The 26,541-nt window shown below is 38.4% G+C and overlaps 1 protein-coding gene across 7 annotated transcripts in view; it reads left to right on the forward strand.

Annotated features, from left to right (window-relative positions):
• The window catches only part of TBC1D5 (TBC1 domain family member 5), a 417,125-nt gene that overhangs the window by 372,769 nt on the left and 17,815 nt on the right, over positions 1–26,541 (forward strand). For all 7 annotated transcript variants that reach the window (XM_014450492.2, XM_014450532.2, XM_023749459.1 and 4 more), the window contains 2 exons: positions 4,371–4,534; positions 25,111–25,210. In XM_014450492.2, coding sequence (XP_014305978.1) covers positions 4,371–4,534; positions 25,111–25,210 — 264 coding nt within the window. The remainder of the gene's footprint in view (positions 1–4,370; positions 4,535–25,110; positions 25,211–26,541) is intronic.

Consider the following 26,541-nt stretch of genomic DNA (forward strand, 5'->3'; position numbering starts at 1 on the left):
AACTTAGAAAAAATCCAAAAAGCCATCATTGTGATGCCATTAAAATGTCAACGGCACCAGATAATTTTATCGCTAGATGATTCAAATTTTTATGGGACGGATAAATTCAGTTGTATAATTTTAGAAAAAGCTAAACATTTTTTCATTTTATTTTGTGAAAAAGCCATGTTCTTGCAAATCAAAATGCTTTGGCTTCTTAGATTTATCTTTTTTCCTATGGACTTTAAAAAGCAATTTGGAACCCAGAGCTAAGCAAACATTCCTTTTGTTTTAGCTATATCTTCCACCACCCCAAGGCAATAAAAGCTACTTAACGAGTAGAGTTCCAAGGAGCGATGAGAAAATATTTATAAAGGGAAAAAGAAAAACCTAGGTTTATAATAAATACTTAAATTTTTTCCCACTACATCATCTTGGAGTAAGAAATGCCTTCCTAAGCAGGACCATAAAAACAAAAACCATAGAGGAAAATATAGACACATACTTATATACAAATGGCTTAGTTCCAGAATTTAGGAGGAACTCCCCTAAATCATCTTTTTAAAATAAAATGAGCAGAGATGATTCACACAGAATCTTCAGATGACTGGTATGAATAAGTTGAAAGATATTCAGCCTCACTAGTTATCAGGAAACTTCAAACTAACATAATGAAATTCTGCTCCCATCGATTAATCAAATAAAAAATTAGATGAATAGCCCTAACTGGTTTGGCTCAGTGGATAGAGTGTCAGCCTATGGACTGAAGGGTCCCAGGTTCGATTCCGGTCAAGGGCATGTACCTTGGTTGTGGGCACATCCCCAGTGGGGGGGTGTGCAGGAGGTAGCTGATCGATGTTTCTCTCTCATCGATGTTTCTAACTCTCTATCCCTCTCCCTTCCTCTCTGTAAAAAAAAATCAATAAAATATATATATTTTTAAAAATTAGATGAGTAGATAAATATATATCATGTTACATTTACACGTGTATAAATCTACATATATATGTAGATTAAAATCCTAGGAGAAATCAATTTGGAATTATTAATGTAAATTTAAAATGCACATACAATTAGACATAGCAGTCCCATTTATGTAACTTTACTTAATAGAAATAGACAACAGTTTGTACCTAAAAACATATCTCTTTTGAGTTTTAATTGTCATTTAGTTTGTACAGGCAAAAAAAAAAAGAAAAATCTTAAATGTCTATTTAGGAAAGCTACAATTTTTTCTTCTTCACAGCCATTAAAAAGAGTAAGGCAGATTTGTATATAAGAGAAACGCAAATTTCAAAGACTAAGTTCAGCCCAAAAAGCAAGTCAGAGAGGGAAGTGTTTTTGGAATGACAGGACCTCTGAAAATGTTGCTTCATAACAGCAACAAGATCAGAAATGTCAAAGCTTTATCTGAACTCTAGAAATTAATCAAAGAATTGTAATAATTTGAAAAGTATCTATTCAAGAAAAAAGGGCTGGATCTCAGTAAGAACAGCATGCTTTGTAGCTTTTCCACTTGCCTTATTCCTGCCCACCCCTCCCCATGTCTGCCATAGTCTCTGATAACCATCAGCCTTGCAAACACTGGAGGAGAAAGAATGGACTTGGAGCACCCTAAAAGTCCCATCCCCAGTAAATGGTAGCTATTTGACTTGTCCAGCAACTTCCGGAAAGGCCTCATTCATAGGGCTTGTCTTCATTTGACCTTATTCAGAACTCACTAAGGGAGAAACCCTGTCCATAGGGCACCTATCAAAAATCATCAGTGGAAATGGCTTAACATCACAGCTGCCCAAGGCAGAAGTAGAGCAAACAAGATGCTAACCAAAAACTTAACGGGGAAATCAGAGGCTAGCAAAAAACTTAGAAGGAAAAAATCGAAGACCCATCAGGGTCTTTGAAAATCTCCAATATATTCCTGGTATTCTAGAAGGCCACACACAGGCAGGAAAGAATTGAGAATGGCTCAGTCTCTCAGCTCTGGATGAACCGGAGGCTCTGCATCAGCAGGAATGAAGGCTAATGCAGAATTGTAAAACTATCCTTCAGAAAGGAAGGAAAATTAAGGCAGTCACAGATAAAAACAATTAATTGCTAGCAAATCTGTCCTACAAGACACAGTAAAGGGAGTCATTCAGGCTGAAATGAAAGGACACTAGAAGTTAACTTAAATCTATATAAAGAAAAAGAGTAATGATAAAAATAACTAGGTAAATATAAAAGACAGTATAAATGCTTATATCTTATATTGTTAAGATGGCAATACTAACCAAATTGATCTACATATTCATAACAATCCCTATCAGAATCTCAGGTATCATTTTGGGAGAAATTAACAAACTAATCTTAAAACTCAAGTGGAAATGCAACCCACCTCTAATATCCAAAGCAATGTTGAAGGAGAACTCCCACTCTGATTTCAAAGCTTACTATAGCTACAGTAATCAAATGCTAATGACAAGGACGTAAAGATAGCCGTGTGTAAATTGAATAGAGTTGATAGCATAGAAATAAACCTGTAAATTTACAGTAAATTAATTTTAAACAAGAGTGCCAAGACCATTCAATGTGGAAAGAATATCTTTTCTACAAATAGTATTGGGAAAACTAGATATCCACATGCAAAAGGATAAAGTTGAACTACTTCCTTATGCTACATACAAAAAGTCACTCAAAATGTACAATAGCCTTAAATATAAGAACTAAAACTATAACACTCTTAAAAGAAAGCATAGGAGTAAATCTTTGTGACCTTGGATTAGGCAGTGGCTTCTTAGACATGATACCAACAGCACAAGCAACTAAAGAAAAAATAGGTAAATGAGACTTCATCGAACCACTGAATTATACATTTCAAAAGGGTGAATTTTATGGTATATGAATTATATCTCAGTAAAACTGATGTTTTTTTATAAAGGCAATTTTCACATTTAATCTATTTACAGTGAGACTATATTTACTTATTAATGATATAATTTTAAAAAGAAAAAATAAATTAATAGATGGTTCTGGAGGGTTTTTTTTATTTTTATTACTATTTTTTGTTGTTGTTAATCCTCACCCGAGGATATTTTTCCATTGATTTTTAGGGAGAGTGGAAGAGAGAGGGAAAGACGGAGAGAAACATTAATGTGAGAGAAACACATCGATTGGTTGCCTCCAGCATGAGCCCTGCCCAGACCCGGGAGGAGCCTGCAACCAAGGTGTATGTCCCCTTGACCGGAATCGAACCCAGGACCCTTTGGTCCACAGGCTGGTGCTCTATCCACTGAACCAAACCAGCTAGGGCCCAGAGGTCTTTTTTAACTCTGACATTCTAGGACCCTATGCCCTCGAGATCTCCTAGGTCAGTGGTCCTTAACCTTCTGGCCCTTTAAATACAGTTCCTCATGTTGTGACCCAACCATAAAATTATTTTCGTTGCTACTTCATAACTGTAATGTTGCTACTGTTATGAATCGTCATGTAAATATCTGATATGCAGGATGGTCTTAGGCAACCCCTGTGAAAGGGTCATTTGACCGCCAAAGGAGTCACAACCCACAGGTTGAGAACCGCTGTCCTAGGTGCTGGGACCTGTTCCCCCCCTCTCCTCTCCTAACCTCAGGGTTACTGCCCTTCCAGGGTCAGCAACAATATCATCCATTGCAGGTTGAACTCTGTCTGTGGGAGCTAACCTCTATTTAGATAGAGGTTATGTGAGCTAGCACTTTGTCCCCATTTCTAGATGCTTCTACCATAGGCCGGGGTAGCCAATACATCTGTTCTGCAATTAATGAAAAGGGAAGAGACCCTTTTGAAAACTGAAGGATTTCAAATTTTTTATATTAATAATATAATGTACAGTATAATAGTTTCCAGTTTCTATTAATAAGGATGATTCCATTACTGAGGGTCCAGTTTTTAAATCTGTGATTTCTAAAAACTGGATTTTTGATTTTTTATATGTGTGCAACACTTGGACTATTGTAATATAAATTACATGTAGAAAACTATAGCGTACTTCATTGTTTTAAAACATTGACAGCTAATCTGGTACATAAAAATGCATGCCCTTTAATGCTCCACAGTGTCATTGTGTTGACAGTGTAAACAAAGAAGTCTCAAACTTTTTAAACAGGGGGCCAGTTCACTGCCCCTCAGACCTTTGGAGGGCCGGACTATAGTTTTAAAAAAACTATGAACAAATTCCTATGCACACAGCGGCGGCAAAAACACCCGGCGGGCCGGATAAATGTTTTCGGCTGGTCACATGTGGCCCACGGGCCGTAGTTTGAGGACCCCTGGTGTAAACAAAGAAGTGTCACAATGGGTCATTTATTAAAAGCAGTAAGTTTAGTCACCTAGTGAAAGAGTGGTGTTTCATTATTGCCACTTTATGTTTCTTACAGGACAAAGTTCTAAAAACATCAGTTCATCTCCAAGCATTGAGAGTTTGCCTGGAGGAAGAGAATTCACTGGCTCCCCACCTTTGTCTGCTACTAAAAAGGATTCCTTCTTCAGCAACATCTCCCGTTCCCGCTCACACAGCAAAACGATGGGCAGAAAAGAGTCTGTAAGTATTTAGCAATGGTTTTCTTCTTATCCTTCATTTCCTTCTAGAGGGATGCATTTGTTAAAGCTTCTTTTAATGCTCTTAAAATTTTTACAAATTAAAATGAATTATTTGTCAAAAACAACTTTGTTAAAATTTTAAGAAATACTTTAAGGCTATGGTTTGTTTTTATTACACTGGAGCAGGGAGGAAGGTAGCATCAATTTACAGTAAGTTAAATCCCAAGTCTCAGGTCCTTTTTCCCCTGCAAAATGACTTTTTGTCAAAGCCTGTGTGGTTTTTTTTCTTCTTCTAAAATGTAGCAAATAGCATTATACCAAATAATAGATTAAGACACCAAAACAAACCAAGCTGTTTTGTTGTTTGTTTTTTTCAGTTTCAAGCATTTCCTGAAAATTCAAAATTATTTTACCACTTGTTTTTAAAAGTTATACAGATTACATTTCAATTGCGTTCCATTGATAGTTGCTCTCTAAGAGCCTTTGTATACATTACTCAAAAGAACATGTCTAAAGCATATCAACTACTTAAAAAACACATAACCTGGATGTGTCTGAAAATGTTAAGCCAAATCACAAGAAATAAAACATTTAGCCACATTTTATAGCTCGTTTAACAGAATATTCTACTATGAAGAATTCATCTGCCGACTGGAAGAGGATGCAAATTTAAGATATTACAGAAAAGAATCTACTAGTAGCTGTTGCTGAAATAGTCCTAAATTAGAAAAAAAATTGTAAAACTTCTGAGGTATAATTATTTACAGTACACAGAATAGATAATGACGTGGTATCTGTCTGTCTGACTGTGTGTGATCTTGGGCAGGATAGCTTTATGGTGCTTCAACCCCCTCATCTGCGAATTAAACAACATGCAGTGCTCTCTGAAGGGAAGGGCTCACTACACACTCTCTTGGGGTCCCTTTCCGTGCGTAGGAACTGTGATTCTTTAATTTGTGGAAAGAGCAGAATGGAACCTTCATTTAGAGATGGCAGCTTTAGTGCAGGCAGTTAGCTCTGCTCCCTCTTAGATTCCACTCCAGGGACAGTTAGAATAGTTACAAATAAACCCTCAAGGAATAAGAAACCAGGAGAAAAGACAGCAACAACATTTTTTGTTCCTTGGAAAGCAGATGTTAAGTGCTAACTAACTTAGCCACCTAAGAAAGCTGAACACCAAGTCAGCAGTAGGTAAAAACCAAGAAGAAATGTGATTTAGATTTAATCTTCTGGAAGCTCGGGAACTGGAAATGGGGTAAAGGTGGAACTGTAGACATGAGAATCGGTCAGAGGTCTCTCTCTTCAGAAAGCAATTGGATTCCCTTCCCCGTGCTGGCAGAAGACTAGAAGTTTAATTCTCTGGACTGAATGAGATCAGGCATGTTCAAGTACAGCACTACCCTACTGGAAAAGGAATCTATAATAATGAAAGCATAATATGCCAATTAGACTGGACGACATTCCAGACGAAGCTGGGGCTGCAGGGAAGCCTGGGTCCTGGGTGCCAGAGGGAAGCTGATGCCGGGAGCCGTGGGAAGGAAGGCCTACTCTTGCACGAATTTCATGCATTGGGCCTCTAGTGATGAATATATTTAGCTTCAGAATTTGGCCTCACCCCACCTGCTCCCCTAAATTCCAGTATGTATATCCCTCCAGGCAGGAAGAGTTTTCTCTAAGCAGAAGTCACAAATGAAAAAACATGCAGACTTTCTGACCTCAGGGAAATAGCCAGCTTACTTACAGTGAACCTACCCATCACAGTCCCATCCAAACAGACCTTGCTCTTGACTTTTAGTTTATACTGTTTTATATGAGCAGCACAGTCAAGGATCACCAGGTACTTGAGGAGAGCATCTGAGAATGAAAGACAGACAAAAAAAAAAGTATCATTTGTATGTATGTCCTGGTGTTTTCATGTGAGTACCTGGTACACAGTAATTAAGCAAAAATAACTCAAGTTGAACTCTGGATAAGTTATTTACCTGTGGTTAGAAAATAGCAAAATAATGATATTAGCACTTTTAAATATCATTTTTTGAAGTTCATTTTCTGAGTGGCTCTTTAGATAAAAATGATTTTGACATCAAAATAATAAAATGCTACTAAAGAAAAAAAGCAACTGGGAGGAAGCAAGTCTTTGTAGGAGTAGAATGCCTCAAAAAATATTCAGAAAATAACCACTATTAGAATCTACAATATCAACAATGTAAAGCTCAATAGAAGAGTTGGAAGATAAAATTGAGGAAATTTCTCGAGAAAATAGAATACGGGCAGAAATGGGAGGTCAGAAAGAAAAATATAAGAAAATTAGAGAACCAACTCCAGAGGTTCAAAATCTAAAAAACACAAGTTCCAGACAGAGAGAACAGACAAAATGAAAGAAATAGTCAAAAATACAATTCAATAAAATTTTCCACTAGTGAAAGAAAGACCTGAGTTTTCAAATTGTAAAGGTCCATGGAATGTCCCACACAAGTAAATAGAAACTCACACACTAATACATCACTGAAAAGGTTCAGGACTCCGGGAACAAAGAGATATCCTACAAACTTGAAGAATTGGGTTAAAAGAAAGATTTCCAACAAAAGATCAAGAATTAGCATAGCTACAAACTTATCTTGGCAACACAGAAACAAGACAATGGAGGAATGCCTTCATTACTTCCAACCGAGTTTCTATACTGAGCCAAACTAATTAAATGTGAGGATAGGATAAAGCCACTTTCAGACATTCAAGATTCAAAAAATTTATTCCCATGCACCTCAGACTCCACTGGAGGACATGCTCTACAAAAATGAGGACGTACACTGAGGATGAGGAATACCTGAGAACAAGGAAATAGATTATTCAGAGCAAGACAACAATATTCCCCAGAATGATAATGCAGGGAGATCCCAAAACTTATGTACCACACAGCTACTTAGCAGGTCCAGTGGGCAGCAGCCAACCCACATTGCAGCAAGTTAGAAGGTTCCAGAAAGTTTTCTCCAAAACAATGAAATTGTAAGAATAACGAATATATTTGAACAAATTGAGTAATTTATACAACTAGAGGTGAGATTGGGTTTAAATTAGTGATAACTTTAGAAAAAAACAAGCCAGTAAAGCATAGAACAATTGGTAACCCCAAAGAAAAACAAAGTAGCTAAGGAAAAGAAATAAAGGTTATGAGAAACCTTTTAAGTGAGCTACGACTATAATTCACATAGACATTATAATGTAAGCCTGTTGACTATTAATCTAATCAAAACCATGGTGAAATTCATTTGAGAAGATGGGGTGTGGGAACTATTTGTTTGAATGCAGAGGGGAGGGGGCAGGTGGTAGTGGTCATTAGAGCTAAATCCTCATCCTCCGTAGTGGAAAAGTAGTGTATAATATTCTAGAACAGTGATTTCAACCGTTTTCATCTCGCCACACACATAAACTAATTACTAAAATTCTGTGGCACACCCAAAAATATATTTTTTGCCAATCTCACACCAAAAAAAAGGTGTAATTGTTTTTTGATTTACCAAAAAAAGAACAACAATAGTAATTACCTACCCTTTTTGCTCCAAAGTGACTTTTTAAAAAAGCAGGTGCCTATATTTGTACATAAGGATTTCTGGTGCCAAGAATTAACCGATCAGACACAACCTTATTACGCAACTTTATTATCCAATAAGATGCATCTCTGTATATGACCTATATATTTATGACTCAAGATAGGGTATTTACACTGGATTGCTCTTGTTGTGTTGATTGTCACTTTTTTTATTTGACAGTCTAAGGCAGTGGTCGGCAAACTGTGGCTCGGCAAACCGCGGCTCGCGAGCCACATGCGGCTCTTTGGCCCCTTGAGTGTGGCTCTTCCACAAAATACCGGCTCTTCCACAAAATACCGACTTCTGTGCATGGGCCACAAAGTTTCAGTTGCACTGTATGTGTGCACCTGCACGTGGTATTTTATGGAAGAGCCACAGTCAAGGGGCCAAAGAGCCGCATGTGGCTCACGAGCCACAGTTTGCCGACCACAGGTCTAAGGGGAAAAAGGTCAGGTATTGCATGTTTTCAAAATTCTTGCAGCACACCATTAAAAATCGTTGCTATAGAAAAATCAAGAAGTAGCAATATAAGCTAGAGTATAGAGATGAAAAAAAGTGGGTAAAAGAATGAAAAGTGGTAACTTCTGGAGAACAGGAAGTGGAGGGTGGGGCTGTGTGAACTGTTTTTCATAACAAGCCTTGTAGAACCATTTGACTCTTAACAGTGTTACATATATAACTTAGATTAAAAATAATAACTTCAAGTTACAACAAAAATAGAATATATCGACATAATAAATGAGAAGAGGAGATGTCTGTACAGAAAAACAACAACATATCTATGAAGAATTGGAGTAAGGAATAACAAATGAGAAAAGCATATGGAGAGATGTGTCATTTGCATCATCATATTTTGGTGGCATATGGATTAGTCTACAACACCAATTAATTACTTTTCTTTATGGTGATGCAGTGACTTAAAACTGAGAAGTGGAGCAAAAATAGAAATAGAGTAAATCTAATCCTCCATGTAGACCTGCTGTGAACCAAGAAACAGAATGTCAAATTACTATCCAAAATTTAATATATTTCCTGACTTGTAGGAAGTACGTAGGCAGAAATTTTCAAGAGAAAGTTCATGGTTGTCCAAGTAATGGTTAGCTTATTATTTTATGAAATAATGTATTGTAGTCAGTGCCCTTCGCCAAATAATTTCAGTTTTCCCCCATTCTAGGCTCTTGATAGCATTATACCTCCATGCCTCCTATAGTCTGTCAGAGTCATGTGACTGGTTCTGCTCAGTGAGTTGAGTGGAAGTGATATGTATGTATTGTCACTACAGGATCCTCCCAGCTCTGTCTTCCCCTCTGGCACAATGAGCAGAACCCATCTGCCAACCATGATAGACATGGAGTATGAGTGATAAATGAACCTCTATTAATTTAAGGTGAGAGTTGCTTATCACAGCATAACAGTGCACATAATTGGGAATCATTCTCTGATGGGAACCACATACCGACCCATGATGGTCCCAGTAGCATCAGAGTCTATGACTGGGCATTTATCATCCCTGAGCCCACTTTGCTTTCATTTCCAGCCCAGTCAGCGTGATACAGGGGTACTTCATGTCTTTAAAAGGTTCAAGGTAGTTTCTCATTAACATCATCATTATCAGTTTTTCATACAAGCAAGTGGCCCAAATTGAAGCAAAGATATCTCTTCTTTGGGACCCAGTGCCTTAAACTATATATTTTTTAGATTTCAAGATTCAAATTGATCTTTTATAGTGGCCCAGGGTCGAGAAATGGTTAGTGTCAGTTAATAAAAAGATGAAATAGCAGTTGAAAAGAGACATCAAAACAAAGATACTTTAGTACTACTTCTCAACCTAAGTTTGTCTAAATCTGCTTGTGTTTCTAATCCAATCATTGAGAAATGATTTCCAAAATCAGTATAGGTGTGACATATTCTGGACAAGGTCATATAGTAAGTCTCAGAACTTATTTCCTCTCAGCATTGCCTTTCTGTAAACCACAAGCTATCTTTAGATGAAGTTGTATACATTCATTCCTGTTAATGCCCCTGATTTGGCCTTATAATAAAAGAGTGCACAACTCAGTCTTTAAAAAGGTAATTAGTTAAATCTTGTGCCATGTGTTTATAAAATACATGATTATACTTTTCTGAAATGTAAGCAAACTAGTAGGAAGTTTTAAAAATGACCTTACTTCATGATCAGTAGTAGTATTGTTTTGAGGATTGATATTTGAAGACAATTATTCCTCTGCTTTGTTTCCCAAAAAAAGCCTCTTGGGCTCACTTAATTCAAACCCAGGTTTTATTTTTTAAATTTCTTTATTGATTAAGGTATTACATATGTGTCCTTATTCCCCCCATTGGCCCCCCCCACCCCTCCCCCACTCATGCCCTCATCAAACCCAGGTTTTAATCAAGCCCTGACTTTTTTAGTCTTGCAGACAAAATTCAAAATATTTATACTTTTTATTTTTCATGCTTTATTTTGCATAATGTAAATGACATTCTATACTTAGTTTTCTAGAAATCTATTTTCTTTGGTCATTCATCTGACTGTTAAATAATTTTTTACTTATTTTGGCACTGTTAAATGTTCTACAATTATTGCCAAATAATTTTCCAAGAATATCTTTGCTAAGGTTAAAGAAAAAGGAACATACTGAACATTAAGAAAAACTCAAATTGATTTGTCTGTGTGAATAAGTTCTAATATTTAAGCACATCAGCCAATTAAAAGATTTTTTTAATGTTCCTGATGAACTGCAAGACATTTTGCTATGCTTTGTGATAATTACACACCAATCTCTAAAGATCTAAACATATCCAATTGGAATCCTCTCTAAGCCCCAGGAAATAAAAATTGTCTGAGCTGAAAATCCCTACATAAAACAGGATGTATAGTGAGGTAAAAACCACCTGCTGGTCCAGATCACCACTGGGGCTGCTCATCCTGTGTCTGGGTGACCCCTGCATGCACTCATCATTGCCATTTGGTAGGTTGAATATATACCATGGTCATGCCTATAGAATTTGTTTTTGTAATATTCATATATCCTTTATCATGACAAGATAACAAAAAGTGTCAGATGAATTAAAACAAATTTGAATGCAGACTCATATTTACTTGTGGAAGTATAGACAACCCGGACATGATCTAATCTACTTCAGGTCATGTTCTAGAAATTGGAATTTAAGACGTATCTGCATTAGAACTATGAGAAAGCAGTCCAAATGAGGGTGCTGACCATGAAACTGAAGGAGGGGGAAACACATCAAAAGTTAAGTAATAATTAAACTAAATAAAAATATAACTCATCAACATAAGAGGTAGTTTATGGTTAAATGCTGTATAAGCAGTAAGGGCAATAAATAATATAGATTCAAAACATCGATCACCATGGGCTGCATTGGTCTAGATAAGCTCCATGTGAGAAATCAGACTTTAACCACAAACATATTTCTTCTTTCATTAAATGCAGCCATTGATTCCCTTATGAATATCCAACAGTTTCTTAGAATGGAGTAGTGGTGGATATCAAGTAGGCAGTCAGAATGTCTGTTGCAGGTGTTCCCTTCTCCCTCACATCCTCTGGAAAATGTAAAATAGTTGGGATTATATCAAGTTGTTTTTAGTACAAATACAAGAAATTATTATCTCAATGAGGAAATTTATTGCTTATTATTTCAATAAGAGTTTATTGGCTTTGTCCTCAACTCACTCCTATCATGTTCTCAAGAGGGTTGCCACAGAGCCAGGTATCTATCCTGTTACTCCTCCTCTCACCTTCCTCACACATGCACATCTTCTAGAGATGTCTATCTGGACATTCCCTAGCGGGCTTTCCCTCCCATCTCATTGACTGGCCAAAATTAAATCCCTTGCCCCCTCCCCAACCAATCTCTGGTAAGATGAAAGGATTAGAGAAGCCCATGACAGTATGGAAAGGTGGTGAGGGAGGGGTGACTAGACAATTTGATAGGTGAATTATCCCTAAATTATTAATTGTCAGAATGGTTTATCTAATCATTCCCTAAGGTATTTGCATTTTAAAGAACCAGTTCTGTTGCACCAATGATGTATTAGTCATGAATTTCTAGGCAGCTTGATTTAGATTGGTAAGTGGAAGAAAGAAATTGAGCAAGTGGCATTCCCAGTAGACCAGAATTTTTGTAGTTATCAGATTTTCTCTTCAGTCAGTGATGTATACTTTGTAAGAACACATGGTATGTGGAAAGTATTGATTATAATGGATTTCTTTATGGGCCTCTATATGGAATTGAAATCTGGCGTCTAGAATTTATCTAGTTATAGGATTTTTTCAATTCATAAATATACATTTATAATCTTTTATTACTTAATAATAATAATGATTGCATTAAAATACAGTGCTGTTTGAAATACCTGTTCCTATTTAATGCAGTTTATTAAAATGAATAGATATAAAATGAATTTAGACATCTGCAATTTTTCTAGCTTCTTTTAAGTCTCATGATAGGAATTTTAATCTAAGACTAAATTGAACTCAGGTATTTGAAACATGACATTTAATTAGTTATGCAATGTTATCTGAACCTTATTCACAGTCCTTTGCCAGGGCATCAGTTCAAGGCAAGGAAGGTGGACCGCATATGTTGGTAGGAGTGTCCCTTCTTCCTGTCCCCACCTGTTTGCCTCCCCCAGTTCACGTCATTGTAAAGAAATGGGAGCGTCTAAGGGAGCATCACAGAGAGCTGTTTTCGACTATTTGTAGATGACATTTTAGTTTCTCTTTTGCAAACAGGTTTTATAACCAACTTTTTAACATTTTTATGCTTCAATAAATTAATTTTCAACCAAAATTCTGAGGAACCTGTGGAGGCAGAACCATAGGAAATGGAATTCTGAACCTTGACTGTAATGCCTTTTTTAGGAACATGAACATGATGCCCTTTGGGGGCAAATGAGACACTCATCTCCATCATCTCCATGAATTACAAAGGTGCCAGACTGTACCCATGCCGAACACTGCCCAGGAGGCAGAGACGGTGGTGTCTGGGAGAGCTCAAGTGAAGCAATTAGAAATATTTAGAATGCCTGGACAGAAATCCCTGTACATTTGACTCATGCTCAATTAAATGCCCCATCGATAGCGTTTGCTTCCTTCCAGTGACCTTTCCTGAAATGTGACATTTATTTAGTCTTGCAGTGACACATTGCCTTGGGGACAGTGCCTCAAAGTGCACATGTGCAAGGCAGGGGAGGCATGAGGACTTTGAGCTACCCTGTACACATGGGGGTCAGGCAAGGCCAGAGGCCAAATCCTGAGGCTGTTAGGTTATGCTCCTCTTCCCCCCTCAATGGTACCACCACTTTCTCCTACCCAGCATCTTTCTGCTCTTAAATCTCCTGCCCCATAGCCTCTCATCCTTTATTCTTTGAAACACCTCTGTTAACTTTCCCAGGAATCCACTGGGTACTAATTTGAGAAAGAAAAGCTTTGCTCCTGTCATGGGCACTCTAAGCTACTGAATAAAGAGGGAGATGTCTATCACACAGGTGGCTATTGCCTTGACACCTTACGGCCAAGGAACTCCTTTTTGGTTGTTCTCATGCTAAAACTCTGTATCCAGAGGGTTGGTCAGAGGCTTGGGTTACCACAGCTTCCTCTCTTTCCCTGAACCTGCTATTTCCCCTCCCAATTTTCTACTCCTAGATGCCCGTGTATCAGGAATTCATACACATGGAAATACTGTAGGTGGTAAACACCAGAGACCTCACACCTGAAGCTTGGGAGCAAAGGGCAGAGTTACGGAACATTCAGTAATGCGGTCTGTGCACTTCTCACGAGAGCCCTGCTGGCTAAAACCCAGCCTTTGCTGTCCACCAAGCAGCATGCCCGGGTCTGGGGCTCTATTTGCTGGGAGGTGGGACATTTTTTTCCTCTGCGTAGAGGTAACATCCATTCCCCAAACCCTGCACCCAAGGGGGGTGACTTTTCCCAATTAAATGAAAAGCATGTTTTGGGTTAGTAAAGGCCCCAAGGGAACTGCAACTGTTAGAAGAATTCAGGATGTTTCTATTTCGTGGCAATGATGATAAAATAACAAAACGTGGACATGAGCAACTTTTTAAAATATATGACAGAACAATAATCCAGACCCTTCTCAGCCCTGACATTACAATGGGCTGAAGGATTTTAAGAGTCTTGAATACGTGGACCACCGAAAGGCAATATTATCAAATTCCCTAACCTGTTTTTTATTTAAGATGATGGCAAAGCCCTCCCTCCTTTCCTTCACCGTTGTTACCAACTTAGAACTTTCTGTCTCTAGCCTTGTCATTTCCAGTCAGAACATTTCCCAAAGTTACTTCAGTGAGTAGCTAGAAACTTGAACAGCAATAACTCAGAGCATGATGATTGCAGTCAGCCATGAACAAACTGGCCTTATATTAAATCCTAGAAAGTAATGGTCTACATTAGAAAACAAGACAGAAAAAAATAAAGAAAAACTTTTTAACTGGAAAAGCATTTATGAAAGGGGACACTTGCTTCATTCCCACCCGTCATTTATTCATGGACCCCAACTAGACTCTGATTCCTGCCTGTCTTGGTTGTATTTTCCAGTTGTTTTCTCACTTTTGATGTTCTTATTGTTCTGCTTTAAAATTTCCTGACTTTCTCATTTTGCCTCTTTGACACTTAAAAGATGTCCTGATCTCATTAAATAAACCCATCTGACCACCCCTATCCCTGCAGCAGAAAGGACCTTTCAGACTGTCACCTAAGGTCACTTTCAGGCGATCACTGACCTCTTGATCACCATCACCTTTATTCTTGGAGATGCTCCCAAAGTTAGGACAGAATTATAAACAATATCATGAAAGTTTGCAACATTTTCCTGAAGTCTTTTTAGGCCTACTCGGGTCCTATTAACAAGGAAGCATAACTTGCAAATTATGTCACTAACCTGTCCCACATACACATATACACCCACTACTACACAGTCCAAAAATTGAGGGAGGCCTCATATGCACAATAATGCCCCCAATCAATTTAGAATAAACAGTAAGAAATGCTGCCAAAGTGCTTAACTTCAGGATGTTCTCTATCAAAATTCTAGGCAGTCTTTTGTTTGAAGCATTTTTATATTCCAACTGTGCCTCTTATTCATTCGTCATGATACAAAGATCTATGTTCCATAGAATATCAAAAACAATACTTGTGAAATGAAATTGAAGAACATAAGACTGAAACCAGCAAAGTACCATTATTGATAATACTGTTTATAGAGATCTTAATTCATCTCTAGACAACAAATAGTAGTATCATCCATCTGAACATTGTGAAACTATTATCTACTTACTGCCCAAGATAAATAGGTACTGTTTTTTTCCTCAGTGTCCATAGTTGAAGTTACCCGCCCACAGTCTCTGTGACCAAATTCCTTTTTGACACCCATGGAGCCTTCCCAGCCACTCTCTAGGACCTTTAAGCACTTTTACTGGGCAGCTATGGCCCTGGTTAAGCTTCAGATTCCAGAGCCTCACATTAGTAGCATCAGCATTGAGGTGAGGGATGCCCTAGTTATTTGTAAGTATGTCCTTTGCTTTAACTGTCGGAGAACTACTTGTATTGAGTTAAAAGGCTTTTACAGGCACTTGTCACTATCACAGTCTCCCCCGTGGCAGATGTTGTACCTGGCACTCAGTAAATGTTTAGGAATGAATGGATGCGGTTGAGGGGTCTGTATGCTATGCAAGGATTTAGGTGTTTAGGGTTTATTTTGGCCTCAGGGGTCTGAAAAGTCACCTCATTCCCCAGTGGCATTCACCAACCACATATTAAAGCTAATAGGACTTGTTGGTACATACAGGAAATTAGGTTTCTATCAGTTAGTTTAAGGAGTGAATTAACAAAAGTGTGATAGGCATGGGAATAAACCATGTAATTCAGAGAAATATTTCCTTCTCACCTTTTCTTTTTCTTTCCAGAAGTCTCAAAATTGATAGTGTTTGTGTTAAACAACACTGTTCCAGCACTTGGTTTCCTTTACGGATTGTAACTTAAACTATTTCCTCAACCATGCTTGATCCTCAGCGTGGATTTGCTGTGGGCGCCATTGTTTTTGTTTATCTCTAATTGGACTTTGTGGGGGTCAGGTAGTCCAGAGAATAGAGGTACAAGGGTGCACATTTTATCTTCACATGGGCAGTTAGCTTTGTTATAAGAAAAGCAACCTTGGCTGAGCCTTTCTCTCTGGGTCAGCCATCGCGTGCCTACTTTTGGTGCCAGGAGCAGCAAGGGAAAGCACATAGATGGTTCAACCGGCCAGCAGCAGGGTGAGAAACTCAGGTGGAGTCCCCGGTGCTGGCTGGCTGGTTACATCAGTTGGTCTGATCACATGTGCGTGGAGAGGGAAAAACCCTGGTTAAATAAAGTTACATCTGTGCCAGTTGGCCTGGTGGAGGAGAGAGCTATTCTCGTTTACAAAAGATTGATCAGGTTGCTTAATTATAAAAGTACAACACGGAGGTCCAAAAATGAGACATTTCTCCACACAAACACCATTTAATTCACCTCCCAAACACAGTCCCTTCTAGGACGGACTTTCTTTCCCAGGTAAAATGTTCAAAAGACAGGCAGTTGCCTGAACAATTATGCTTAACATTTTTATACCTTTTGAATTTTTAAAGGCTCAAAAGTTTCTAAGATATACCATATGTATATAGTTATTTATTTTAAAAAGTGGTTTAAGATTTTTACAAATAATAAAGTTTGTAACTATGCAAATAAGGTTTTATTCTTCCTCAGGTTACACATATGTGAGGTTTTCTATTCAAAGATTTTATTTTAATTTCCATTATATTTACGTCAGGATTGTGTTTATTCAGTTTACTTTAGAATTTGTAGCACATGATCCTGGGTTTTTGGCACCATTCTTATCTTTTCTGTTTATTCTATTCATTGTTTTTGTAAATGAAGTCTAGAAAGGAAAAGTTAGATTAAAATAGCTCATGGTGTTGAAATGGCAGTAGGCATATAAAAGCATGTTTCTAACAGCTAAAAGTATTTAACAAATATTATTCATTATTATAAAAATATCTTCAGGAAATGATGAATGGAAATATTCTACAGTTTTCTTTTTATTGCATTCATGTTCAAAAAGCATCTTTTATTCTCTGATACTTACACAAAAGCCTTTGTTTATCAACATTACAGAAGAGAGCATGCATAGTTCAACAAAATTAATTTACATTTTGCTTTAAAATAAGCGCTTGTGTCTATAATAGAACAGATTGATACCTAATAGTCTAATAATTAGTTCTAAGCAAGTAATGAAGCTGCTCTGTGGAAAAGCGGTTGAGGGAGGCTGGAAAGCTGTCCTAGATGCCTGCATCCACTCCTTCCTCCCTGCATCCTACTCCATGTTGAGAGAGGTCCTTTGGACTGTTACCACGTAAGCATGTGATCATGCAGCCATCTGTTAAAACTGCCTTAGAGTAAGGAAATAGTCAAGGGTTTCACAACCTTCCCAGGGGATTGAAAGCTGTATTCAGAAGTGAATATGAGGATTGGAGATGGGTCATCTATGTCCTTGCCATTCAAAGTGTGGTCCATAGACCAGTTGCACAGCCATCCCCTGGGAGCTTGTTAGCAATGCAGATCTCAGGCCCCACCCAGGCCTAACAGTGTTCCCCAGGTGATGTCTGTACCTATTAGAAATTGAAAAGAATGAGTCTATGTAAGATTAATTGAATACCAAATCAGAAATGAGGTTTTCTATAGATAAGCCAGTTTCAAATATAGCCGAGTGTGAGCATGTTCTAGTGGGTGATGGGAACTGATGGGAACTGCAGTTATAGAAAGCTTTCCATGTGTGCCCTCTGTTCTCGGCAGGCCACATGCATTAGCTCCTTCAGTCCTCAACAGACTCTACAAGGTCTGCTATGAGGTGCTGTAATTACCTCCTGTTTTATAGCTAAGAGCACTGAGGCATAGGAAAGCTGTGATTAGCACCCTCTGCAAAAAACAACAAAACATACTCATGACCGGACAGTGGGAAATTTTTGCCTTATTAGGTAGAGCCAAAAAAAATAAAATGGGGTAAGAAACTAAGATCATTTTTAGTTTCTCAATAAAAATTATGAGAGGCAGCCGAAAAAGAGGAAATTTCTTTCTTTTAATCCTGTGAACCTTACATGTTCTATTTTTAAAATATCACTTATAATCCATATCCCGTATGTCCCAAGTACAGCAAATACGTGATCTGAGTCAGTTATTTTAACCTGCCAATACCTGACTTCAAAAAGATGTCTGAAACTCTTTCACGTGGAGACCAATGAAGTGAATGTGGACTTGATATGTAATTGGTCAACTCTAGAGATATGCTAAAAGTCAAGGTGAAATCTGTGGAGAAAAGTTTTGCTTGGAAAAATAAATTTCTCCCTGTATTTCACCTGGTGTCTCCGCACTACAGCTCTTCCTGGGCTGCTGCAGGGGAGGGGTTCGGAGTCTCTGGCTACAAGGGCCAGCAAAGCAGCAGGGTCAGAGGGGAGCTGGCCTGGCAAAACCCTGGCCCACCTGGTTCATTCATGGCTATTGTTGTGTTGACTGTTGTTATTTTTTATTTGGCAAACTAAGGGAAAAGAGGTCAGTGTCCCTGACTAAATAGTCAGGTATTTCATGTCCTAAAATGTTTTTGCAGCACACCAGTTGAAAATTGCTGGACTGTGATATTTTGTAGAGTTTAACTTAGAATCAACTTTGGTCATTTAAAAATATTGGCACCTCTTTTTTCTCAAATTTTACTTTGTATTATGTTATTTGAATAATAATTTGAGTTTCTTATTATAAAAATATGATCCAGTTTAATTGTAAAAAATACACACATGCACACACACACACACACAAAGAAAGAAAGGAAAAAGGAGGAAAAATGACCTATAATCCTACTGTTCAGAGAATAACTGATAAAAACATTTTGGTGGATATCTTTTATTTTTTCTAAACAGAATCACTTAAATATTTTTTTCAAAAAAATTTGACATACATACAATATTATATTAGTTTCAGGTGTACACCATAGTGATAAGACATTTATATACCTTACCAAGTGATTCCCCCAATAAGCCTAGTACCCATCTGACACCTTGCATAGTTGTTACAGTATTATTAACTCCAGGCTGTATTTTACATCCCCATGACTATTTTTATAACTGGGAATTTGTACTTCTTAATCACATCGATCTTTTCACCCAGTCCACAACCCCTTTCCCATCTGGCGACCATCAGTTTGTCTGACAGAGTCATTCTCTACCTAGAACTTTGTGACTTGTCTTCCCTATTAGTGTATAATATGTTACTGTTAAATGTTCTCTAGGAGAACATTTTAAAACTTTGCATAATATTCTGTTTATGAATGGTACTACACATTACAGAAGTCACCTATCATTAGACATGTAGGATTTGTGTGGAGTGTGTGTGTGTGTTCATGTTGCCATTGAATGTGTGATGAATATCCAGGGAGTTATTTTTTGGCATATATCCATAGTTCCTTGGAGTAACTTTCTAGAATTGTATTAATAATCTAGAGACAACAACAACATGAACATTAATGAGTGTTTACCATGTGCCAAGCACTGTGCAAAGTACATCCTCCGACAATCATGTGAAGTAGGTATTATTGTTATCCTTATTTTATAGACAGGAAACTGAGGCTCAGAGAGCTTGCTGTCGGGTCAGGGTTACAGACATGGTACATGCTGGTTCCAGGGCTTGCGATCATATTCCACTTGCTCTCTAGCGTGGCTGTACCACTGACTTTTATACTCTTAAGTCTTCTTTGTGCTCTTCTTCCATGTATTTTTCCCCTTGGTGGTGTCTTCCTCTGCCAGCACCATATGCTCTGGCTTGGTTTTCATCCACACCATGTGTGAGTATTTGGCCCTTGTGTGCACCACAGCTTCCTCAGAACATCCATGGCCTTCCCACTTTTTCTCCTCGAGGCTTTCCATTTCCTTCACTTCCCACTTCTTGTTCACCCATCTGTTCAAAAAAGACTGGGCATCTTTCCTGCCTCCTGGTTTCTGTATTTAGCCTGTTCCTGCTGCCTGCAGTCGGTGTGGGTTCTCTTGTCTGCCTCTCTTGTGATCTGAAGTACTGCATGGAAGCTAAGCAGATCTCCACCCGGTGCTCTTCCTGCCTCACTTTTCTCCTGCACCAAGGACCCAGGGTTTTCATTAGTCCATGGACAAGGACACTGCTCAGCCTGTCATCTTTACGAGCACGGTCTGCATATCAATCCCCATCCCCCAAAACATCATCTGAAGTAAAAATGTAATCGAGATGAATGAAAAAGGAAGGAAAGACTTTCTGCCAGACCTCAGCTTCTGCTCTTCTCCAAGCTCTGGCTCTTCGCAGGTCCCACACTTTTCCGACTCCTTTGTTTACTGGGTCCTTGCCTCCTAAAACATCTTTATCCATCATTTCTTCTGGGCCACGTCCCCTTCATCTTTAAGACCCATTAATAATGCTGCCTCTTCCAGAAAATCTGCTTTCATTTCCATCTCTATACATTGGAAGGCATCTGCCCTTCCCAGAGCTATTATGCAGGTTCCTTACTCGTCTGTTATCATTATGTACAAGTCTTAGGTCTTACCCTTCTAAAGTCAGAGGCCAGAAGTCATGTCTCATTTGTTACTGTATTTTCCACAAGGCCTAACACAAATGTATTCATTGAGTAAATTAATGAATAAGTGAATAAATAATAAACTACAAAAGCTTGTCCTATTATATATAGTAGTAGAAAAACATAAAATCATTTAACAAAATTGATATATAAAATTCATATATTATAAAAGAATTAAAAAACTGAGATATAAAATATTTGAGTAGAAGTATAACAACACATAAGCTATTTGGGTGAATGGAAACACCACTTTTAAAAAGCAAATTCTAAATAATCATTTCTTCAGATACAGTGAAAACGAAAATCAGCAAACAACAAAACAGAACACAACCAATTAGGCCTAATTTTTTGGAAGGAAAACAATTTAGTAAGTAATTTTGGAGTTAGGACTTAACATGGTAATTGCTGAATCTCTTTTAAAGGAAACTGAGATATGAGATTATTCAGTGGGAGTAGTAAGCCAGGGACTTGGGTTCTCAATTAGCTGTCTAAACCTTGCATATACTTCCAAGAATGTGTTTACAAAGGAGGAGACCATGTTTCATGTAGGAGAGAATGAGAGAATCCACCTTATAAGTTTGTGGTGAGGAGTAAATGAGTTAATGCATACAAAGCTTAGTGTCTGCAATATTGCAATTACTACAGAAAGGTTAGATGCTAGGTTTTTTCCTCTTCCAATGGAGTGGCCCTCATCCTCCCTTCTGTAGTGGCAGGCAAGGGAAACATATGTGCAGAGGTAAATCTGTAATCCTCACTTAGCATCATTGATAGGTTCTGTGACTTTACGTGAAACGACTACAACAAAGCCAATTGTACTATAGGCCAATTGATAAAAACAAGAGTTAATCTAGTTCCTATGGCATCTCATCAACTTTATAACAAAATGACATTGAGTGAAAAGATGTTATTCGAGGACCTGCTGTATATTAAAGATTTTTCTTAATGTCTTGTTTATACCTAAAAATTACACTACTGTTTTCATAAAACCACAAGGCAATTAGCCAAGCACTTGTTTTTTATCACAGAGGGCCAGTTTACTGAAAACAAGTGACTGGAGCTGCCAGTGTTTAAAGCATGTTAGTTGGGAGGAGAGTAGAGCATGAGAAGCTAAGAGAGCAGCATGAAATCAGTTCCACAATTTTAGAAGCCTGATTCTTGGCTCTTTCTTTTATCTGTAATTATATAGTGAAGAACAAATGACAAGTCACCTTTTTGTCTCCAAGTGATTTCATTCCTATTTATAAATTCTGAGTGATAGTTGAGGGTTTAGGAATGTTTTAGATGAGGCAAACTTAGAGGAATAAGACACTGATTTCTAACTTCCAAATAGAAGATGACCCTGGACCCCTCAACCTCTTTCAACCAGAATGCTCTTCTTATCTCATATACTGGGTCTTTGGATGAGCTTTCCTTTGAAAAAAAGGTTTGAATGAATAAAAGTTGCCATTTTCTACAGTACAGATTCGATTTGCACTGAGGTTGGCTTGGGATTTAGGCCAGCAGGATGCTCTTCATTGCCACCAGAGCCCTAAGCAGCATGTGCAGATGTAGAAACTGTGTTTTCATACTTCCACACGCTCACACAGTGTGCTGTGGGCTGCCGTGCTCTCTGGCTTCCGCATACACTTGTGCAGATTGTGCACTGCACAGTTCACAGGGCAACAGCCCCATCACACTTGTATTACAATAATGTTCAGTTAGGTGTTTTGAGGAAGAGAGCCCCTTGGAGCTGCATACTTCCCTCCAGCTGTCCACTGCCTCACACCCACAGCCCTGGTCTGTCCACTCTAAAATGTCTCCTCTGGCTTCTTCTCCCCCAACTTTTATAATGAAAATAAAGTGTAAAATAAATCCATTTAGGTAGGAATGTCTGCTGGAGATTCAAGTTGCCAAAGGCTTTTGTGTTTTTAACGAATGATTGATTAATTTACTAGTAAGTTAAACTAACACAAGAGAGAAGATGTTTTAAAGCCAGGAGGCAGTGTATGCCTGGTGCCCTTTGCCCACTCTGAGCTGTCAGCCCCCCACTCAGTGGTCACATGTGAGGAAAACTCAGGCCACAGCCAGCCCCCTTCTTGTAACAGACTGCCCAGCTCTCACCTCAATATGGTTCTAGACTCATCTGGTTGGGTTTGTGTCGGTAACACATTGAAAAGGTGACTTGTTCAATAGAAGGGACAGGAAGCAGGGACCGGGATTCCCACAGCAGTTATTCTTATTTAATTACAAGATTTTCTTGTACTCTACCTCATACTCTAGTAATTTATGTGTCTTTCTTATTCCAACTACACACTTGTAAGCTCCCTGAGAGTATGGTGTCAGACTTGTACCTCCTCCAGAGAGTGCTGAAGTTAGGTCCAGGTTGGGTAGAGGATTACTTAAAGTTGCATGACTTGTAAATGGAAGGGTCAGAAATATAACTCAAATTTCCTAAGGCCATATACCCACCTAGTGTTCTTTCCATGCTACCACTGTCTCAGTTACCTGTTGCTGAACAACAAACCACTCCAGAAGTCCAGTCCTCAAACAGCTGCACTACTGTTTCTCCTGGGTTGATGGGTCAAGCATTTGGATAAGGGTCGGGTGGGCTGTTCTGTTCCACAGGATGATCACTGCGTTGACTGAGTCACTCATTGGCTGACTTCACATGGGTTGAGCAGAAAGGTCCAGTAAGGCTTCATCCCCATGTCTAGAACTCAGAGCTTCTCTTGTGGCCTCTTTCTCTCCGCATTTCCTCTCCTGACTCAGTATTCTAGCCTGAACTTCCTTACAACATGGTAGCTATCTTTTTCCAGTGAGAGCAGAAGTCAGCAGGCCTCTTACACTCGTGTCAAACTGGCCCAGTTTGACTTCTGCTGTATTCTCTGGATTAAGGCAAGTCACAAGGTCAGCCAGGTTCAAGGGGAGGGAAGGACTAGATGGTGGCCATCTTTGGGAACTAACCACAACTATCATTAACCAACGTGCAGTGTTCTTCCTCCTGCAGTGTCCTGATAGAACAGGGAAACTCAGCCAAAACAAAGGCCAAAAAAGAACAATACCCTGAAACACTCATCCTTTTCCACCTTAAAGCCCAGCCGAAGAGTCGGGAAGGTGGCACCGCCTTCCCACAGGCCCCTGTCATCATCCCTTGGCTGAGCTTCTTCTGGTGGCATTTGTCTTTACTTGGTGGGATTTGTAAAGAACATGGTTAGTGCTGGTGCTATCCTACAGTGGACTCGTCTCAATAATTTGTTTTTAAAACTACTGCTCTATTTTCTGTGTCAAGCTTTCAAATGCATATTCCTAAGGGCTAGTCTCCAGGCAGCAGTTAGAAACAGTACTTTTCAGTGCTGTATATGTGTGTTGCTAAAATGGAATACACCTACAAGTAACCTTTTCAACTGTTAATTTCCATCTATAAGTCAAATTATACTCGGTCTCTAAGGAAAAGCAAAGCTCAGTAGGTTTCTCTTTCCTTCTTTTTAATGACACAGGATTTTTATGTGAAAGGACAAGCATCTAAAACTGAAAAATCAATTTTCTAGCCTGTTCCAGCTCCAGCAAAATATTTCCTTTGTATTCTAGCTCACTTGGTTTAAAGTATCCTACCTAATGAGGATAATTCTCTTTCTCTGAGAAAAACTCCCTTAATCTTCTAAATATCCAGGGGAAATTTTTTACGTGTATCATTTTTCTTTTAAAAAAAAAGCAACAGACTTTTCCTTTTGTTACAGTTAGATTGTCTTTTACCATTTAGATAATTACTCAACCCAGAGTATTTTTCCTAGAAACGATCAAATAAATAAAATGCTCCAGTGTCATATCAAGAGAGGAAATGTAAGAGCAGCTATTTATGGGCTGCAGGGACAAAACTTTTCCAAGTGCTTTGGGGAAATCTCACTTTTTAAGAGATTATCATTGTCTGGAAAGTGATGAGATTTGTCTTATATAAATGGAAATCTTCAGTTTCCCAAATGTGTGTGAGAGAAAATGTAATTTTTTTGTACCAGCTGCCTGGGGAGTATGGCTCACTGAAATCCAATTTACTCTCCCGATTTGTGGGACTCGGTAGTTATAGAAGATACTTTATGTACTTTTTTGTAGGGGTAAACATTTACGCATGGTACAAAGCTAGCATTCAATTAGGAAAAGTCCAGGTTTTCTCAGCCTCTGTTTTACCCTTTCTCCATCTTACTGGTAGTGGCAGTAGTGGGTTTGCTCGTGTTTATTTGCTATTTTGTTATGCCTTATCTAGGACTGAAAAGACATTGTACTTCTTTAAAATAGTCCAGATCATTGGAGAACTTTGAGGATTTTATTTGATTTTTTAAAATTTTCCATATCTTTACTTGCTTCATTTTAGGAAGAAGAATTAGAAGCCCAAATTTCCTTCCTTCAAGGACAGTTGAATGACCTGGATGCCATGTGCAAATACTGTGCGAAGGTGATGGACACTCACCTTGGTGAGTGAACTACTTTGGCCCTGGGAACGGTGATTGTCCTAACAACAGAGCCACTAGGCCCTTTGTTAAGCTCTTCACATGAATTATCTCATAGAATCCTCACACCAGCCTATGGCAGATCTACTGTTACTATCCCCATTATACAGATGAGGAAACTGAAGTACAGAGAGATTAATAAAATTTCCCAAGCTTATATCACTAGTTAGTGGAATAGAAATTCAAAATCAAACAGGCTGACTATAGTTTTCAGCTCTTCACTGCTACACTGCCCTTTGTAAGTATCTGTCCACCTCAAGCCAAAATAAAATGTTGCGCTTTCAAGATCAAATAGTCAGTTTTTTTGTGCCAACCTGGCTGTAATCACTAATGTGATTGTTTGGACAATGCTTCTTTATTTTTTAAAATACATGTTTTAACCACCTGCCTGAAATACATGTTAGGACCACATAACTTTTTCTAACTCTGACTGTGCTTAGAGTCTAAGAAATGTCCTAGTATACACATGAGTCATATGTATGTCACATCAGAAAGTCTTTGGCCACTACTCTGTCTCCATTTGTAGAGTTCTGTGTTTTGTATGGTCTCATGTATGTATTAACATGAGCAACTCTACGTTGCTTGCAAAAGCTTTTATAATGCTTTTTCAGCCCACTTATGGACATTCTTTCTCCATTCTGCAGTGTCTAGCATCTGTAGTTTGGGAACAAATTAGGAAAATGAGACATGTACTCTAATGGGAGTGGCCTATTTGTTGCTCTGTGAGTATGGAGAGTGGCAACACCCAGTATTGTCAGGAATCAGGATGCATCCCACCTTTGAGGCTCCTTCCCTCCAACCCTGGGGCCATCATTGAGGGTAGACTCTCTACCTGAGACTCCACTGGTCTCTCAGCCTATTAGGTCACAAGTCCATTGCATGTGGCCAGAAGGGCTGTCATTTAGGCGTTATCTGAACCATCCTTGCCTCTGGCAAGTAATCTTAGGGATTTGGAGAGCTGCTGACTTAGGTGGCTGGCTGCCTATCAGTATCTGATTAGTCAGCAGGATGGGCCCTATTTTAGCCTCAGCCTTATTTCTACTCTCTTGACCACTCCTTTAGAGAAAGGGCTCAAGAGGAGGAAACAGCTGGAGAAACCCAGTCACATCTGATCCCACCCCTTCAAAACTCTGTTTATTCATGTGTTTCTTTATGACCATTTTTATATAAAACTAAGTTTACATGAATATCATAGCATCACACTTTAAAATGTATCCAAAAGAAGTTATGAAGAGATAGTTTGTATATAAATGACTGATATGTATTATATAACTAATTTTAGCTAATTAATTCAT

The sequence above is a fragment of the Myotis lucifugus genome, unplaced genomic scaffold (genome assembly GCF_000147115.1).
Source record: "Myotis lucifugus unplaced genomic scaffold, Myoluc2.0 scaffold_8, whole genome shotgun sequence".
In the NCBI taxonomy this organism is placed as follows: domain Eukaryota; kingdom Metazoa; phylum Chordata; class Mammalia; order Chiroptera; family Vespertilionidae; genus Myotis; species Myotis lucifugus.